This window comes from Mirounga angustirostris, unplaced genomic scaffold (assembly GCF_029215605.1).
Source record: "Mirounga angustirostris isolate CCGP_5_RB_7025 unplaced genomic scaffold, mMirAng1.0.hap1 SCAF_4, whole genome shotgun sequence".
Classification (NCBI taxonomy): domain Eukaryota; kingdom Metazoa; phylum Chordata; class Mammalia; order Carnivora; family Phocidae; genus Mirounga; species Mirounga angustirostris.
This window is the reverse complement of record NW_026991712.1, coordinates 83,294,752-83,313,557: the sequence shown is the minus strand read 5'-3', so window position 1 is coordinate 83,313,557 and position 18,806 is coordinate 83,294,752. Positions and strand designations below refer to the sequence as shown.

Here is an 18,806-nt window from a genome sequence, read left to right as displayed (position 1 = left end):
TGCGGGAGGGTAAGGAAGACATGACCCAGGGGAGGGTAGTGAAGACACGACCCAGGGGAGGGTGGAAAATCTCAGACGTCAGGAAATCTGAGCAGAGGTGGATCCTGATGAGCAGGAAGCTGGGAACGAGGCCCCAGAGATGAAGGGAGAAGACGAACTAGACGGAGGATCAGCAGAGAGAGTGACGCGTGCACTTTATGTAAGAAAGTGGCCCCTTATTTCTTTAGAAAAGGGAAAAAAACAAAACTAACCGGGAGACCAGTATTTCCATTGTGACTGTGAGCGCCGAACAGGGAAGATGGGCTTGGAGATGCTGAAGGAGAGGAAACGGGGCACACGAGCCTTCCTGAGAAAGCCACGGGAGATGGGGTTTGGGGAAGTGGGGCCGGTAGGAACCGACCACCCTGCATGAAACAAGCCCTGACACCATTTTCCAAGTGTTAAAGCACCACAGAGGCCCAAGAATTAGACACGACAAATTCATAGATGTTATCAAGCAATTGTTGTTGAATCAAGCCCCCTAGAAAAGATGTGGTTTCATGCTCCCAGCATTGATGGAACGGAGATACCATTTTCAGCGGTTCCGAAGAGGGGACTGAGGGGACAATATGGAAGAAGATGACTACGTTGGCCAGTTAAACAGCCAGGAAGGCGCAAGCCCAGGACCTGGGGCAGAGCTGCTACTAAACACAGGATTTGCTCACCTCACTGTATTGGAGCATCGTGAGGTTCGACCTCACCCCAGTGGGGCCTCCAGCCAGGAGTCGGTGATGACCAACGTGGGGACCAGAACTTCCTACTCCTCTCCCCACTCACCTTGGAAGAGGGGCCATTGGTTCCCAGAACCCATCTTGGCATCCAGGCTCCCGAGGGTGCAGGAGAGGCCGAGCCTGGCTCTGTTGTCACCAGAATCCAACTGCTGGTCCAGCTGCGGTGTCAGAATATTGGCCACCTGGGTGCTTGGCTGTGTCTGTGCTCCGGAAGTTTGCACCTCTGCTCTTTGGAAAGTCCAGTTTCCACTTGATGGCCCTTGGTGACAGGGAGCCTGCATCGGAGCTGAAGCAAGAAGAGATTTCAATGGGCTGAATCCCCGGGCTCCATAGCTGAGCACTCCCAGACCACCCATGTCTGATGTCCCCGCCTGTCAGTGAGACCACCCTGCGAGCAGGCACAAAAGCAGACGTCATGTGTATGAAGGAGATGTCACCGTTGTGTCCCAGCCTGGGGCTGCTGGGATGGCAGGTGCCCAGCCTGCAAAGTCCCTGAGGTGAAAATCCTCCCCTTGACCCCACAGGGCCTTTGGATGGGCACACGAGCTCATGCCTATCATTCTGTTAGTAGTAACCTTGGTCCTACAGCCTAGAGAGAAGGTCCTAGAGAGGCCTCAGGACATGGGGAGGAGTTGCCGGTGTGTACCGGAAACAAAAAGAACAGGGAAGGAAGTTCGGCCTCGAGGCTTCGGGTACCACTAAAGAAGGGAGTTGCAAAGGGGACCTCTAGATGCTTCAGGTACCACTAGAGAAGGGACCACGGACAAAGTTATGGGAACTTTTCACAGCTTCGGAGGCTTTTGAAGTTTCTCCTCTGCACTATTTGATTCCCTTCCCCCATCCACACATCTATATTCGATATATTCCATTGCCATTGGGGGAGGCGCCAACAGCTCTAAGTAATGTAGCAGGGGTCTGAGTCCCTTTGGAAACTTCCAGGCCAGAGGTGCTACAGGATCAGACTTGTGGGTCTTCAGGGAGGGCATATAGCGCCCAGTCCTTGCATCACACACTCCTCAGTGAGGTCTGGGCTGCAGTCCCTAATCAAAGGTGCTCAGATTGCTACTGTGAAGGGAGTCCATGTTCTCAGAAAGGGGGCTAACCAGAGACTTGCCACAGCCTCTCGCCAGAGCAGGTCAGCCTCAGGAAGGCCGTGGCACCTCCCTGCCGTGGGCCCTGGTCCCCTGTGTGCATCTCCTTCTCACCAGTCTGTTCACCTGTCACTACAAATGGTTTCCAAGAATCTGTGACTGATTAGTCTCCCTGGCAGCACCCTGTATCTCCTCTCACCATGGATTCCCCCACCTCCTTCTATCTGCTCTTTTCGGCTGCCCTGTCGATGCCCCCAAGTCCTGTCTTCCCACAAGCCCACCGTGCTGGTGAACACTCACTGCCCTCTCTGCTGCACACAGTCCACTCCTCACCCTGCCTCTGGTGTCCCTCGATCTTATGGTCCCTCTCTGTCCTCCAGCATCACTTCTCCCAGCCCCACACCAGGTGTCTCCCCAGCTCCCAGGTCTTCTGCCACAAACATGTCTCTCGGATCGGTGGGCTCTCCATCAGTCCTCGAGGCACAGTGTACTAGCCATTCATAATTGAGGACATGTCATAAGATTTGATGATACTTCCTACTGGGGGAAAGGCTAAATCCTCTGCAATTAGCACATCTGGTTGGGGAAGGAGTTGTCAAAACCAGGTTGCCCATTCTCAAACGTTATCTTGAATGAAGGTCTAAGTGTGTTTAAAGTTATCACTCCTAATGTCCTCATGTTCTTTTACGGCTCTTTTCTCAACTGCCAGGCTTCATTTAATCTACTCATACAATATGCTTTGCAAATGCAGAAGAAAAGGGAAAATATTTTATCAAACTCTGAAGGACTGCCCACTATTTTTAGTTTGGCTGGTGGGGAAAAGCCCTAGAGCAAAGATGAGGTTGGCATTTCGGGTGAGACTGGACTGTTTCTACAGGGTTTCTCCCTGTGCAGGGAGGATTGGGCCGGGTAGCCCTCCTGCGACCCTGCTGCTGGAATCACAGCCCATGCCCACTGTTCACACGCTGCCGTCGGAACCCGCACCTGGACAGACAGTGTCTAATGTAGACGCTGCGTTCACTCATCTCAGCCCATCCACGTGGGTGAATTATGCCCCCCTGGTCCAGGGTGAATGGAAGGCCATATCACACACACCTGCCTTCTGAGACATGTGTCTGAACCTTTCTCATCCCTGCCCCGATGGGAACCCACACCTGGCCGTCAGCATCTCAGAGAGAACTGCGCAACCTTACAAGGGTGCCAGGCAGCCAAGGGAGGAGCCTCCATGCGCCCCCTGGTGGCAGCAGAAAAGGCCCGGGACCCCTCAGCCCTGATTGCTTTTGGATGGAGAGCCTCTTGGAGACGTTCATCTCCCGGAGGGGCTGGATGAGCCACTGGCTCTGCTCACACCACAGACTGACTCACAAGGTAGGAGTTGGCGGATATGTGGCTGGGTCACAGGGGTCTTTCGGGCATTCTTGCAACATTTTTGTTTACATTTACAACTGTTTCAAATAATTTGGGACAAAAGCAGAGATGAAAGGGTGAGCCCCATCCCCACTTACTCCCTGACAGGACTGACTTGTGAGCAATGACAGTCTGATCTGGTGAGTCTGACATCCCACTCCCCACTGGCCAGGGGTCTTGGGCAAGTGACGTGACTTTGGTGAGGCTCAGCACCCTCAGCTGTCACAGGAGATTCGGCGTGGACTGGAGAGTGTCCCTGTGGGGACCCAATGCTTCCAGCCTAACAGAGCTGCTGCTGAGCGGGCGCGGGAAAGAGCATGGTAGACAACAAAAGCAAAATAACTGTGTGTTTCATTTCTGCTTCCTGAGTTGCTATAATCTCGAGGAATCCTTTGCTTCTTTGCCCCTCGGGGAGGGATGGGAAACAGGGGAGAAGGTGGTCCTAGTGTGGAAAGGCTGTTACTGACCAAATAGGGTTGAGGGACAAAACCTTCCATGGCCAATTTCACTAGACAACATTGACATGGTAAGGAACATCATATACTCCTTGCTGCTCCTACAAGGTGATTTGATGAGCAAAGAAAGTCTCCTAACAATGCAAATGCTTCTCCAAGAAGGGAAGGCCGAAAAATAACCTGAGTGGGAAGAAATGGGAAATTGGGTTTTAGCCTGCACTCCTATGCGAGTGGGGCCCCAAGGGGGTCTTGCTCAGCAGGCAGCATGTTCTGAAGAATCTGGAGAGGGGAACAACTCTGCTTTGCTCCTGAATGAGGCCATACCCATGTCAGGTGCACAGGCCATTGATCATTTACAGGACTTACGCCACTGAGCAGACACGTGACTGAAAACATATCCACACGGGGGAGAAAACCACTGATGCTGCAGAAAGGGTGACAAGCACGCCATCCGTGGAGGATGGAAAACCAGGGCTAGAGCTTTGGCTTCACTGAAACCATACTGTACAGGCAGGACTCAATGCTCAGGATCTTCCATCTAAATGCTCCAGAGGAACGTAGTCACCCCAGGAACAAAAACTTTGAAATCAGCAACAATATCACAGATGCTACAGATAGGGAGCTGACTGGAAACCTGTGTGGAGAGCCAGAGAGTTTGCAGGAAGCACACAGGAAGTACAATTGGCAATAAAATTTCATGGGCAGCACAAGATTCTTCTGGAAAGAAATAAAAAGAGGCCTGTTACCCAGACGTCTCCAGGGGAGATAGTGGTGCCTGAGTTGTTGCCCTTTTCCCTCCATTTCTCCTCTCTAACCTGACTTGGTACCAACAGCCTGCACTTGTGAGGGGGCCAGGTGACAGAAGGTAGTCTGCGACAGAAGGAAAGGAAATTGGATCCACAAGATACCTTTTTTTTTTTTTAAGTGGTCTCCACAACCAGTGTGGAGCTTAACCTGGGGCTTGAGTTCACAACACTGAGTTGAAGATCTGAGTGGATATCAAGAGCTGGATGCATAACCAAATGAACCACCTGGGAGTCCCAATGTTTTCAAAATTAAATCCAAGGGCAGAGTTCAAACCAGCTTGAGTCTACAGGGCCTATTGCCACGGGTGCATGTCTCAGCCTATTTAGGTTGTTGGATACAGAGAAGACAGGCTTCCTGGGAGCCCCAGGAACGTTGTGTCCCTCACATGGGAGTACTTACCATCTCCATCCAGACCCAGGAAGGTTTCCGGCTTATCAATTATGGATGAGGCATTTGTATACGGCCTCCAGGTGTCTGGCAGGTCATGGCCAACTGAAGAAGTCAAATAACATTCGTCCAGTGAGTCCTGTGGGACTTCATTCTCTTCTGCCACTGGCAGCTCCCTGGGGAACCTGGTGTTACAGGGAGGACAGGAGATGCAACGAGAAGGTTGAGTCAACACGGAGTCCCAGCTGGTGTTGTTGGCAGGGAGGAGGGACTGGTCACAGGAAACCAATGGGAATTCCCCATCAAGGGAGATGAACCATTCTGCCTCTCTCTGGGGCCAGAGTGTAGCTGCACTGGGGATAGATCAGGGAGGCAGGGAGAGAGTGAGAGCAGGAGGTGCTCAGAGCATGGCCAGAATGGGAGTTTAAGGGAAGCAGTCTGAACCACCCTGTGCACAAGAGTCACAACACACAGAACACTCAGAAAACAATAAAACCACCATCACACCGTTGCATACATTTTGTTGAAATTTACAGAAATCACCAAGACAACCCCAGACTGGCAGCATTGTAGAGTCCTGGAAAGCTCGTGTGTTCAACGCCTACTTGTCTAAATACTGAGACGTGAATTTTTTTTTTTACTAAACACTTTCCTTGCCATGAATTCCTGCCAACATCATAATGCGAAACCAGCAGCGACAGACGGGCATTTTGGATTGATCCAATACGAACAGTTCCTGTGATTGCTTAGGATACTTGCATCAATGGACTAGAGGTTCCTACATTTGGGAGGGATTAAGAAAGGGGCCTATAGAAGTACCACAGTGAAACAGAGAACATTGCTAATGGACCACGTTGTGGGTAGCTGAATGGGTAAAATAGGTACATTTAGCACTTTCTAAATTTGCCTAGATCTGAGATCACCATTGAATTAAAGCCCATGATTCTTCAGAGTTACCTGGGGTATATCCGGTCTTGGTCTTCCACCGAAAGATCAGTATGATTTTCTACAAACAGATACAGACAGGTCCAGTCATATTAAACAGAACATTTGTACATTAAAATTAAGTATCCGATACAACTAGTACATGGGCATAATTATCCTTAGTGGGGCAGCAGGATATTGTGAGAGAAAATCGTCCAGGAGGCCTCAGGTAGTGTCTTGGGATTGTGCCTTGGTTTGCTTTCCTAAAGCACCGGGCATGAGCTCCCTGCTGTGATAGAGCCACAGCTCAAGAGTCCGTGTACAGAGGGAAACATCTGTTTTGCCACAGATTCTGGGGGAACAGCTTACCTGCATTCGAAAAACGTACCGCCACCTTCTCTCATTACCTTATCCCATGAGATGCTCTAGGTGTGAGGGTTTAAGGGAATTTAGACCCAAAGACCAGACTGGTGGATGGAATCTGCAAACCCTCACATCAACAGGAATCTATTGTGTACAATCCTTTGTGCCACACAGACATATGAGCCATGCATGGGCAGGGGCAATGCCCAGGCTCAGCTTTGCTTCGGGGAAACATACAAGCAAGCTGATGGTAGAGGTGTTGATGTCCTGATACTCCAGGGATGACTCAGTCGAGACAGCCAACACGGAGGACACAGACACTGGGGATCAGTGCAGTCAAAGCAGGCAAACGACAAATCCAAAGATACAGGTAAGGCTGACAGCATCTTTGGACAGGCACAAATATTCAAGGGACATTGTTCAGGTATGAAAACGAGAGCATCGCAGATGAGGAGACACATTTAAAGGAAATTAGGAACAAAGACACACACCTCTGCATGTGCAGCAAAACTGAGTGTGAGTTTGTCACATCTGCCTTGACTCCAATGTCCTAACTTCTGTCAGGAGCCAGAAGCATGGCCTGAGATGAGGAACAAAGGGCAGGTCCCTGACTCACCTGATGTCTATGCTGAAAAGTCTATCCTAGAGCCTGACTCAGATCCCTATGTCTACCGGGCTTCTACACAGCAATGACACATCTCAGCGGAACCAGAGGCTGGGATACCAAAAATAGTGGGTCCACTTGGGAGTCCTGTTGGAGCTTTATCACCTTGACAATGGAGGACTCACTAGCTACTTCCAGAGAACAACAGATGTCCAGATCTTGGAATGAGTTGATGTCAGCCCTCCTAGAAGTCCCGTGGGGGTCAGACAGGTCAGGAAGTGCTGAGGAAGTCAAATAGCATTCATCCAGTGAGTCCCATGGGGCATCCTGCTCTTCCACCACCGGCAGCTCCCTGCTGAACCTGGTAGGGTGGGGAGATCTGAACATTAAGACAAGAAAAGTAGACACCCCAGCATCCTAATGGTTTTGATGGGCGGCGGCGGCAAATTAGACTCATAACAAAGGGACACACCCATTATTGACGGCAAAAACTATCCTCCTGTTTCGGGGGCAGAGTGTGGCTGCTGTGGGGGCAGTAGGCATAGAGAAGAGAAGGTGCCCAGGGCAGTGGCCACAGAACTAAGCTTCTGAACAACAAACTGAACTATTGTGGAATGGAAGTTTTGACTCACAACATGCATGGAGAATCCCAAAGTTGGCTTCAACACTTTGACATAAATTGTATTGACCAAGTGAACCCGGGAGTTAAAAAGCATCTTCAAAATGGAGAGATCTTGTGTCTTCAATGCCTCTCTCTCTAACTATTGTGACATGATGTGAATTTTATCCTAGATATTCTTTGGCTATAATATATCTTCAGTGTGGTAAGACCAAAGAGGGAGAGGCAGATATGCCTCTCACTCTGGTTTTACAAAAAGAGAGAAGAGGGGAATGCAGAGAATCCCAGTGACTGATTAATTCACCAAGTTCAACTGACTGCAGGTTACTGAAATGGAGGGGTCAATAAAAGGAACTTAACCATGTTACACAGTGAAGACACCCATCATGGTTAAAAGAGACTTTTTGTGATTGGAGAACGGATGAAATAAGTATGTTCGGCAATTCCTATTTTTCCCTCGAAATGCAGTCCTTCAGTTGAAGCACTGAAATAACAACCCATGAGTCTTCAGAGTTACCTGGGGCATATCTGGTCCTGGTCTTCTTCCTCCTCCTGATGGAATTGATTTTCTGGAAATATATACAGACAGGGCCGCTCATTAAGGAGATCCTTCTTGGTACGTTAATAATCCAGTGTCTCATGCTACCCACGCACTCAGATATGTTCAGTGTGAGAACAGGTTTAGTCAGAAGAGTATTTCAGGGTGCCTCCGATATTGTCTTGGGATAACTGGCTTGATTTCCCAGCCCGAGGCATTTGGAAAAATTTACATCGTCTAGGAGATTAGCATCACAGTTTCCCCTGTCGTAAGTCTGTGCAAGCACTTTAACTTCTCTTTTTCACACCAATTCTGGGGAGCCAGCCTCCCTGCATTCGAAAAGGATGACTGCAGCGTTCAGCCTTCTCTCATCAGATAGCTGGTTGTTGAAGGCTTAGTGGAATTGGTACATTGAGACTGAACAGATGGAATGCAACGACAAACCCTCCAATTCAAGTGAGTCTTTGGTGCTACTCAGAACATTGGCCCAATTCATGTGGTGGGAGAATGCCAAGGCACAGCTGTGCTTCTGGAAACATAAACAAGCTATCAGTGGAGACACTTAGGGTGGTTTTCAGACAACCGTTTAGGAAGACAAGCCAACCTAAAGGAGACAGAGAATGGGACTAAGAACAGCAAAACCAGTTAACCCTGGACAAGAATGCCAAGTGACTGAGGCCAGCATAGATTCTTAAGGGACCCGGCTCAGAGATGAAGCCTAGAGCTTATTACAGGTGAAAAGAGACATGTCATCCACACTAGGTCTGACAGACACCTTCTATGGTCATGTGGCTGAGGTGAGTTGAGTTTGTGGTGCCTGCCTTGGCCCAACAACGACCTGACAGAGAAGCCAAGGTGACATGGGCATGCCCTGGGAGTAGGAAGAGAGCCTACAACATCCCTGCCCACTGGGATGACCTCTCTCGGCACAGCAGAGGTCTGGGGTACAAAGAAGAGGAGATCTTTGTGGGTGTCCAGGTGGAGCTTGATCACCTGGACAATGGAGTACTCACTGGTCGCTTCCAGAGAGGAACAGACTTCCAGTTCCTCAGGTAGGAAGATGGCGGTGCTCCTGTAAGGCCAGTAGGAGTCAGACAGGTCGGGAAGAACAGAATATGTCAAGTAGTGTTCATGCTGAGAGTCCCTTGAGATGTCCTGCTCTACCACCTCTACCAGCTGTCTGCTGAGCCTGCAGGGTGGGGACAACTGAAGATTAACCTAAAGGGATCTGAAATCATATGTCCTGTCTGGCTTGGATGGAAGGCAGAAAGGAGTGGTCAAGAAAGCAAAGAGAGGGAGGACCCATTAAAGAGAGAAACAACTCTTGTTTTTGTGGGACAAGTTGTGTTTGTCACAGGGGCAGCAGATCGAAGGACAAGTGCTCAGTGTACAGGCCAAATAGCAAGCTTGTGAAGAAAGAGACTGAATTATCTCTGTGCCGTCCAGTCATGATTCACAACAGACAGAGTCCCAGAATGGTGGCTTTCCCCCTTCCATTCAAATGGCATTGAGTTCTGCATGTAGTGGCCAAGCGTGGGCAGCTTTGGGGGCAGTCCACTGGCACAGAAATCTCATGCCAGGAAGGCCTCTTTCTCTGAACATTGTGGCATGATAGAATATGTTTGTCTACTTGCTGTGATATTTTCATGTTATGAACACGTCAACATGCGAAATCTAAAGGCAGAAAGCAGATGTGCATGTCTCTCTAAAGCACACAGGAGAGAATGAGCAAGCACAGCGATCCCTGTGCCATATTAGTTCACCTCGGTCAGCTGACTGTGGGTTACTCAACTCGAGAAGTAATTAAGAAATGGGAAGCAATCCAAGTACAACAATGAACACAGAGAACATTGTGAAAATGGATAATTTGTCATTGACCCAATGGATAATATAGTTTTCTTCAGCACTTTCTGCTTTTCCCTGGGTGACACTTTTGAATTCACAGCCCCCAAGTATTCAGAATTACCTGGGGGCAGCTGACTCTTGTCCTTTCAGCCCCTCCTGATCAATTCGGTTTTCTGCAAATAATGAAGAGAAAGAGTTACAGTAAGCAGATTCGCCTTCACAAATGCCCCCTCTATATCCTGCATAGCACAGGACAGAAAGAGAAGCACAGTACTAACAGGCAACTGTGAGAGTAATCATCCAGGAGGGCTTAGGTAGGGTTTAGGTACATCCAGTGTAAGCAATCACTGGGATTGTTCTCTTGAGTTATTAAACAAATGTCCCTGATAAAAGAGGCCATCATCACAGCATCCTAAATCTTGAGTCTATGCAGACGAACTGATTCTGTTTCCCAGAGATCCTGGGGAACTACCTGGCTGCTTCCTAGAGGATTGCTGCAATATTCAGGCTTTTTCCATCTGAAATGCTGTTGGTGAATGGTTTAGAGGAATAAGCCATTCAGATTAAACCAATGAACGGATTCTACACACCATCAAAGCAGAATAATCTTCAAAGCTACAAAGAAACAGGGGCCATTCATGGGGTAGGGAAGTTTCAGGATCATGCCTTGCTCCAGAGAAACATCCACTGTCCCATAGCAGTGGTCCAGTTCTGGTTCTCAGCTGACTTGGGATAAGACAAGTGAAGAGATAGACTAAGGGAAGAGAGTGAACCAGGGCAGTGCCATCTCCAAAGATATAGAAAAGGCTGCCAACAGCCTTGGCAGGCATCAGGAAATTCAGGGGCATGGTTTCAGAATGGAAATTAGAGCCTTTCAAGAGAGGACAAGAGCTGAATTCAAAATTAGGAGGTCTGGCAGTGACCTCCTGTGCCTGGGCTGGAGAGGTGTATCAGTCTGGCAGGGTGTGAGGAACAAGGAATATGGACACTACCTGGGGGACCACGTGGAGTTCTAGCCCCTTTGGAATCGGAGCATTCATAGGCCATATCCAGAACAGACCCGAATTCCTGTTCATCAAATAGGAATTTGCCATCATGGCAAGACTGGTCGCTGTCACATCCTTCTTGCAGAGTTGAAGGAGTCAAAAGACATTCATCCACTGTGTCCTGTAGGAATTCCTTCTTTTCAACTTCCTGGGGCTCCGTGCTATGCCGGGTGAGACAAGAATGATAGAAGATCAAACCAGGAGGATCAGACACCGTGGCTTCCTAGCTGGATTTGATGGGAGTTCTAGCGAGTGGTCACAGAAAGCCATGTGGCTGTCCCCTTGGAGGGAAAAAAACTATCCCCCTAAATAAGGAGCAGAGTGTGGCCTCCTATATGAGGAGCAGTGGGAGACAGAGTAGCAGATACTATGTGCACTGAGCTCATAACCAGGTGATAGAGGAGGAGACTAAACCCTCCCTGTCATACTCACGTCAAAATGATGCCTCCCATCACACAGAGGGAATCAAAACAAGTGGCTTCAACCCTGCTGCCTACGTTGCATTGACTTTTACATGCAGTGTCCAAGTGACTAAATTTCCTGAGGCCTTACTGACTCTCAGACATTCTGACTCCAAGGAACATTTTCTCAATATTTTGATAGGACATGCATTTATTCTTCAATTTCCTCTCTTGCTATCAAAAATCCTCCAAAAAAAAAAATCCTCCAACATGATGATGTCAAACAGGCACAAAGCTGATATGCATCTCACTTTGGGTTGAACCACACAGGAGACAACAGCTGATTACAGGAATCCCTGGGTTGGGTTAATGCATGTGTGTCCACTCTGTAGGTTATTCAACATGAGAGGGAGTAAGAAAGTGAGACCTACACAACTACCACATGAAAATAGATGACATGGTTAAAGGGCATATTCTGCTATTGACTGAATGGATGGAATAGTTCTAGGCAGCACTTTCTCTTTATCCCTGGATGTGAAGTCTCCAGAGGTCACCAGGAAAATTCATAGTCCACAGTCTTCAGCGTTACCTGGGGCACGTTGGGTGTTGTCCATTTCCTTCCCCAAGATCATCTTGCCTTTCTGAAAATAAGTTCCAAGACAACAGGTCACACTAAGGAAATTACACTACCCATATTACCAAAACAGTGACCACCCACACTGCAAGGAGATCAGGTTTCTCAGGACAAGACCCTAGTGTTCTGGCAGGGATATTCCAGGATGCCCAAGGTTAAGTCTTTTTTTTTTTTTTTTTTTTTATTAGACAGAGAGAGAGTACAAGCAGGGAGAGCAGCAGAGGGAGAAGGAGAAGCAGGTTCCCCGCTGAGCAGGGAGCCTTATGTGGGGTTCAATCCCAGGACCCCAGGATCATGACCCGAACTGGAGGCAGATGCTTAACCGTCTGAGCCACCCAGGCACCCCCCACATTAAGTCTCAGGAGCAGTGCACAGGACTGCCCCTGACCTGCTGCGGAAATTCATTTCCTTGTCCCCTACAAAGTATCCCAATAGCCCCCTCCGATGGGAATCTGTAAAAAGAGTTCCTAATATATTTTCCCCAGAGGTCCTGGGGAAGAGTCCAAGCACCTTCTTGGAGTGTTGCTGCAAAATGGAGTTATTCCATGAGATACCATGGTTCTTGACGCTTCACGGGAATTAATACTTGAGACTAGACTAATGAATCCGTTGTAGAAACCCTCAAATCAAAAAGAATCTTTGGTGTTCTACGGACACAAAAGCCATTTGTGGTCTGACTGATGCCAGAGCCCGGCTTTGCTTCACAGGAACATACATACAAGGTAATGATACAGTTGTTTGCAGATGACCACTTGGCTAAGTTGAACCAACATCGAAAAGATAGTGCCTGGGACTGCGAGAAGTGAAACCAGGGAAAGCACCTTTCCTGTTATGCAGGCATGGGAGCCAACAACATTGGACAGGTCTAGGACCTCGAGAGATATTGATCCTAAAGAGAAAGTATCATTGCATGGGACAAAAGACATTTGATCCAAGGAGGGTATCTGACAACACTTTGTGGATGTCCTACTGAGGTGGGTAGAGTTTGTCGCCCCTGACATAGGTGCAATGGCCTGACCCGGGGGCCAGGGTGGCAGAGGCACGGCCCCTGCCTGGGATGGTTGAAGGCTCCCTGACCCACCTGATGTCTGTGTTTCCAAATCCATTATGTCCTGATTTAAAGCAATGTGTGTCTGTAACGCCTGTGTATAGAGATGACCTTCCTCAGTGTAGACAAAGCATGCAGAACAAACAACATGGACATTACCTGAGGGACCACACCGAGTTCCATCCCCTTGGGTGTGGGAGCATTCACAGGCTAAATCCAGAGCAGAGCCGAATTCCTGTTCATCTAATGGGAATTCGCCATCACTGTAGGACTGGTCGCTCTCACTACCTTCTTGCAGAGTTGAAGGAGTCAAAACACACTCATCCACTTTGTCCTGTAGGATTTCCTTCTTTTCCACTTCCTGCTGCTCCATGCTGTGCCGGGTAGGACAGGAATGACGGGAGATCAAACCAGGAGGATCAGACACTGTGGCTTCCTAGCTGGCTTCGATGGGAGTTAGAGGGAGTGGTCACAAAAGGCAAAGGGCTGCCGGCTGGAGAGGGAACAAGCACTCCATCCTACAAGAGGCAGAGTGTGGCTGCCTGGTGCTGGGAGAGTAGCAGCAGCAGATCCTCAGAGCTCCGGCCACAGAAGCACTGACCAGGAATGAGACTCCACCATCCCAGTAGGGTGCAGTCACAACATGAAGCACAGATGGAGAGCAGACCAGGGGTAACCACCACGTGCCTGAGGTGGGGTGACTTTAACATAGATTGATCAAGTGCTTACAGCTCTGGAGTCCCTGTAGACTTTCTAGGCACCTTGGTATTAATAGTGTCACATGACACCCCAAGTTTTTGGGTTTGGGCTAGGTACTTCTCTTGGTGTTTAATTTTGCTAGTTGTCTGTTTTCCAATTCCTTGGTTAGCTACCTTCCTACCAAGGACCTTAGAGAACTGTATAGGAAGTACATATGCATCTCCTCTCGGTGTCCATTTACAGGAAAGAATGGGTATTTTGTACCCACGGGGAATCCTAAGGCTGGTGAATTCTTCTTGGTCTTACAACAGCCCAGAGACCACAGACAACCAAGCTAACAGGGCCATCCTTTGTGGATCATCTGCAGTTTCGCTTATCCTTGCATCTGACATCTGTGACCCTCCTGACCTCACTCACTCTACTTTCTGAGACCCTGTCCATTTTTACCCACACGTTATTGGTTCCTGAATATTCATTGTCACCTGGGAGTGAGGGTTTCTTGTTCTTCTTCATCCTCCTCATCCTCATAATTCTCTGCAAATAAATTCAGAAATGTCCCGTCAGCTATTTCCCATATCAGCACTCTAAACACAGTGGCTTCTATGGCCCTAGAGACCTAAGGGTCTATGCATGACTAGGTACCCTACTGAGTTTAGGGCACTGTCTTTCAGAATTGCTGTGGCATGGATTTCTGATGCATCAGGCAGTGTGTCTCTGATTCTGAAGATCAGCATCCCTGAACCTGGGCAACAGGTTTTACTGTCTCTTGTTGTCCATCTCAGGGGATGCTTCTCAGCTTGACCTCTGCAAACTGTGTCTCGCAGCGTGCTGCAGGTCCCGCCATGGCTACAGGCTCTCTGTACGTTCACAGCTCTCACATAGAGCCTCCTCCTTGCCCTCATGGCAGGACAACCACCCTGTCCCTCATCCCTCCACCAGGGACTTCATGGGCCCCCATGGGGGCTTCAGTGTGATCAAGGGGACATCTGTCTACGAAAAGTGTTCCAGTCTAAACAGCGCTCCCACCTCCAAGTCCTACTGCATCAAGTACCTCGTCCAACTCCACACGGTCAGGAGCTTTATTTTTTCCTGAAGGGCATTCATGAATTTTCCCTATCTCATCACTACAGTGTCAACAGGTTATTTGATATACATTACAGATGAGGAGACTAATATGGAGAAAGTTAAACTCACTTTCTCGCCCACAGTTCATACAGACCGCGCTGTGTCTGGGAACCTCCCACTTAGTGCAGGGACCCTTGCACACTAGCAAGCATCCTCCTGTCACATTCTGCTTTCTGGGCTCAAACACCGGTGGAGGCTGCCTCCTGCGCCAAACGCTGCATTCCTTCAGGGAGGAAGCAGACACGTGGAGCACCATGACCTCCACCCTGTGCATTTCTCCTCTCCGTTACCACCTTCCAGTCCCGGTCCTCTCACGGCCCCACGCGCGATGGGGAACCCATGACAGCTGCTGCAAACAGCGTGAGGGCAGGTGGGGAGTCTCTTGTGAGCCCAGGGCCTTGGGGCAGCTCAGGGCATCAGGGTCTGTGGCCGCCTTACCTGCGCTGAGCTTTCGGACAAGGCACTTGGGCAGCCTGCGCCCCTCAGCCAGTTGCTCTTGGAAGCCTGGCCCTTGGGGATGCTCAGGGTCACCATGGGTTAGGAGGTCCTCGAGGTGCTTATTGAGTAGTTGGGAAACGTCTTTCCCTTCCCATAACTTCTGATACAAATGGGTCAGCTCTTTAAGTAGGATATGACATAGCCTAAGGTGGGAGAGAGAGAAAATTTTAAAATGCAAAGAGTTGAACAAAGGATTATAAGGGCTTTCGTGGATATTTCTGGCAGTATTTCCCCAAAGGAGCCCTCGAAGCCGAATTCACACATGTGAGGTGACCTGCCCGTGGCAGAGAAAGAAGAAGGTAAATCAAGGCCTCCTGTGTATCAGACATGCTCCTGTGAGCCCCTGCACATCCCTTGCATCGTCTCCTTCTGTAAAGAGAGCCAGGGGTCCTCTTAAGCACACGCCAGAGACATGTCCCTTCAGCTGCTCAAATCGGGGACACCCATTTCCCTGGAAAACTACATATAGGGCAGCGTGCAGTTAAAGGACACAGCGCCAGACACAGAAGGGTGGACAGGACAGCTGGTGTGAACTGGTGAGCTCAGGAGAATGGCAGGGTCAAGAGGACAGCATTGTCTGAAAGAAAGGATGACAAGCTGTGGTCAGCCAGCTCGTGACTCTGTGAAAGGTAAGTGAGGTGGTGATCTCACAACACTGTGAATGTGTTAAATGCCACGAATTATTCCCTTGAACTTGGTGACTTTGATATTTTTTTCAAAGGAGAGAATGAGGCTCTGAGTCATGGGAGTCCATTATTTACCAATCACTGTTGTCTTAGTTGTTTTAGAAACATTTGAGTCACATCCCTGCCATGACGTTTCTGCCCTTTCCTGGCCCAGACTTGTTGCTGCCCCAAGTCAGAGATGCCCACGGCTTCCCTGCAGCCTCCCACACGGAGCCCTCCTTACCTGAGGTTCTCAGCCACCGTGTCTGCCCGCTTCCCCTTCTCAAACCGCACCTTCTCCCCCAGCACGGATTCGATGATGTCGGTGGACTCTTCACACTCTGAGAAACAGAGATGCCTGCCTCAGTGGAAAGCTGGACATGCTTCTGTGCGTGCTGCCTTCACGGGACGAGTCAGGGACCATCCCGGGACAAATGGAACCCTGGCCACCAGGCTCTGCGCTGGGAGCTCCACATCTCATTCCTCAGCCTCCCAACTCCAGGGCAGTCGATTACTCCCTGTTGCAGAGCCCAGGAAAGAAGAGCCCCAAGGCACAGAGAGGAACTGGACACGGTGATGAACTGGTATGTGGTGGAGTCAGACTTCGGGTTCCCCTGATCATGGCCACCCTAGCAAGCCTTGCAGCCTCCTAAGTAAAACGCTGAGCAGGGACATGACATAAGCCCCCCAGGGCTACAGGACCGATGGGTCCCCTGAGCTGGGATTTCTCTACTGAGCAAGTATCTCAAAGGTAAAAATTCCTCCGGTTACACTTGTGGAAACCACAATGCATAAAACCAGAAGCACCTGAAAGGAATATGGCCAAATCCTAATACAGTTTGTGTTATGAGAAGCAGTAGAATATGAACAGTTACATGGTTCCACGCTCTGCTCTTAGAGCTTTACAAGAAATCACTCAGTATTCATTCGGACTCAGAGAAGTAGGTCCCACACCAGTAACACCTTAACAAGGAGAAAACTGAGGCACAGGACGATGGGCGGCATGGATTTGAGTCCAGGAAAACTGGCGCGGGGCCCATGCTCTTCACCCCTGTGCTCTGTTACGTCCACCCCAAGCCCTCGGCTGACATCTATTTGCATCATCTTCACAACTGGTTTCCCACAGTTATGTGATGATTTTCAGGAAAGTTGTGAACAAAACTTTGCTTGTCCTTCCCTGGAAGCTCATCATCTCTTCCCTTTCCTAAAGAGCAGGCCTCAGTTTTGACTTTTGTCTGCATCACTCATTTTTAATTATACCTCCCCTGGTTCTACTGAAAGCAAATTGTGAGAAAATGACCAAAATTCGGGCTCAGAGTTGTCAGGATTCCTTCCTATCCCTCAGCTTTGCACGTGCCCCGTTCTCATGATCCTTCTGTCACCGCAGGCCCCTCCTAATGAACAGGCAGCTGAGCTCCCCATTTCAGGCTGCCTGTGGGGGAGGGCCTGCCCCACACCCTGCCTTGGGTGGTTCCCCGGGATGTGGTCTCCCCCACTCACCCTCATTCTCACTTGGCCACGTGTCTCCTGGCCCAGGCCTGGACCTGCTGGGCATCCTGCATCTCTCAATGTTCCCCAGCTCAGGGAGAGACAGAGGAGGTAGCACCGATTGTCTGATGTCCCCTGAAACACCCTCAACCTTACCACTGGGTATCAAATGGCCTCCGTGGACTCAGGAAGCAGAGCCTGTCACGGGTTCCCTCTCACCAGGGGAGTCCCTGTTTGGATGGCGTCACTCATGGACACGGTTTCAGGGGGGAAAGGAGACCTCACTTCCGTCTCCTTGAAAGCAGGTAGTGTCACCTGCTACCGTCCCCCCTCCCCGCCTCCGTGCCCATGGGTCCCATCAGCATGTTTCCCCAGTGTAACCATCTCGGTGCTTTACCAGTGATACCTTAGAGAAGCGGGACCTGAGAGAGTTCCTTAGTCCCTGACACTTAGGCCAGCAGTGATGCAGGATCTGATACGGCACAGAGACCATCCTGAGAGGACCAGGCATTTCTGTGTCTGCACCAGGACGCAGCAATAACTGGGATGTTCACTCTAACCCCACCTGACATGTCACTGTTAACCTATTTGTCTTCAGTTGTCCCATCCTCAGCAAACTGAGGGTAAATACCCACTTCTACCTTTCCCAGATTGTGGTCAGATGAAATTTATCGTGACACTGGAAATAGAGAAGACAGCATCTGGAGAGGTTTTTAGTTTCTCAGAAGGAATACAGACAGCCATCACTTTGGAGACCATGACCTTGTAGGACTTACTGTATTTCTGCAGCTGGTTGGCCAGGAAGTAGGCAGTAGCTTCGGATATCAGGAATTTCTCCTTGAGGTCTCGGAAGTCCTGCTGGCTTTTTTCCAGCTGGGATTGAAGCTCCTGGTTGATTTCCAGGAGGCTGATTTCTGCCCCTGGATCAGACAGAGGGCCAAGAGGTGCTGCCATGGTGACGTGTGGCCGAAGAGGAAGAGCTGGGGACTGAGGAGAAGAAACCCAAACACATGATGGGTTAAAAACCAGTGAAATCAAGTAGGTTTAATCAGGCCTGAGGGGTGAGGGTACAGGAAGTCTTTACTTACTGTTGGGAACTATTGGAACAACACCCCACAGCTCTTGAGAGTCGGTAACCACAAAAGCAAGGTTCAAGATGCCAGAGCTGAGAGCCGAAGGCCCTGCCCCTAGCTCAGACTCCAACTGGAACCACAGAGGGAGCACCCAAAATGCCAGGTGACGGTCTGCACTTGAAGTAACAGAATTGGAACGTCCGGGGTGTCATGGAACCTGGGGAGCTGCTGCCTTCCTGTTGCCGAGGCCATGTGGATACACAAGGCTGCCTGGTCCCCCTGAAGGTCCCCACTGATGGGGACCACCCCTCACTGGCCA

General features: G+C 49.7%; 1 protein-coding gene across 1 annotated transcript; it reads right to left on the bottom strand.

Moving 5' to 3' along the window:
* Positions 1 to 8,551: 8,551 nt before the first annotated feature.
* On the bottom strand, positions 8,552 to 18,368 carry LOC135364029 (putative neuroblastoma breakpoint family member 5). Its single transcript, XM_064587507.1, has 6 exons — positions 18,191 to 18,368; positions 16,171 to 16,267; positions 13,099 to 13,313; positions 9,932 to 9,983; positions 8,914 to 9,037; positions 8,552 to 8,569 (listed from the first exon to the last, which is right to left on the bottom strand). Exons 1-6 carry the CDS (start codon positions 18,366 to 18,368, stop codon positions 8,552 to 8,554), a joined length of 684 nt encoding a protein of 227 aa, XP_064443577.1.
* Positions 18,369 to 18,806: the final 438 nt, after the last annotated feature.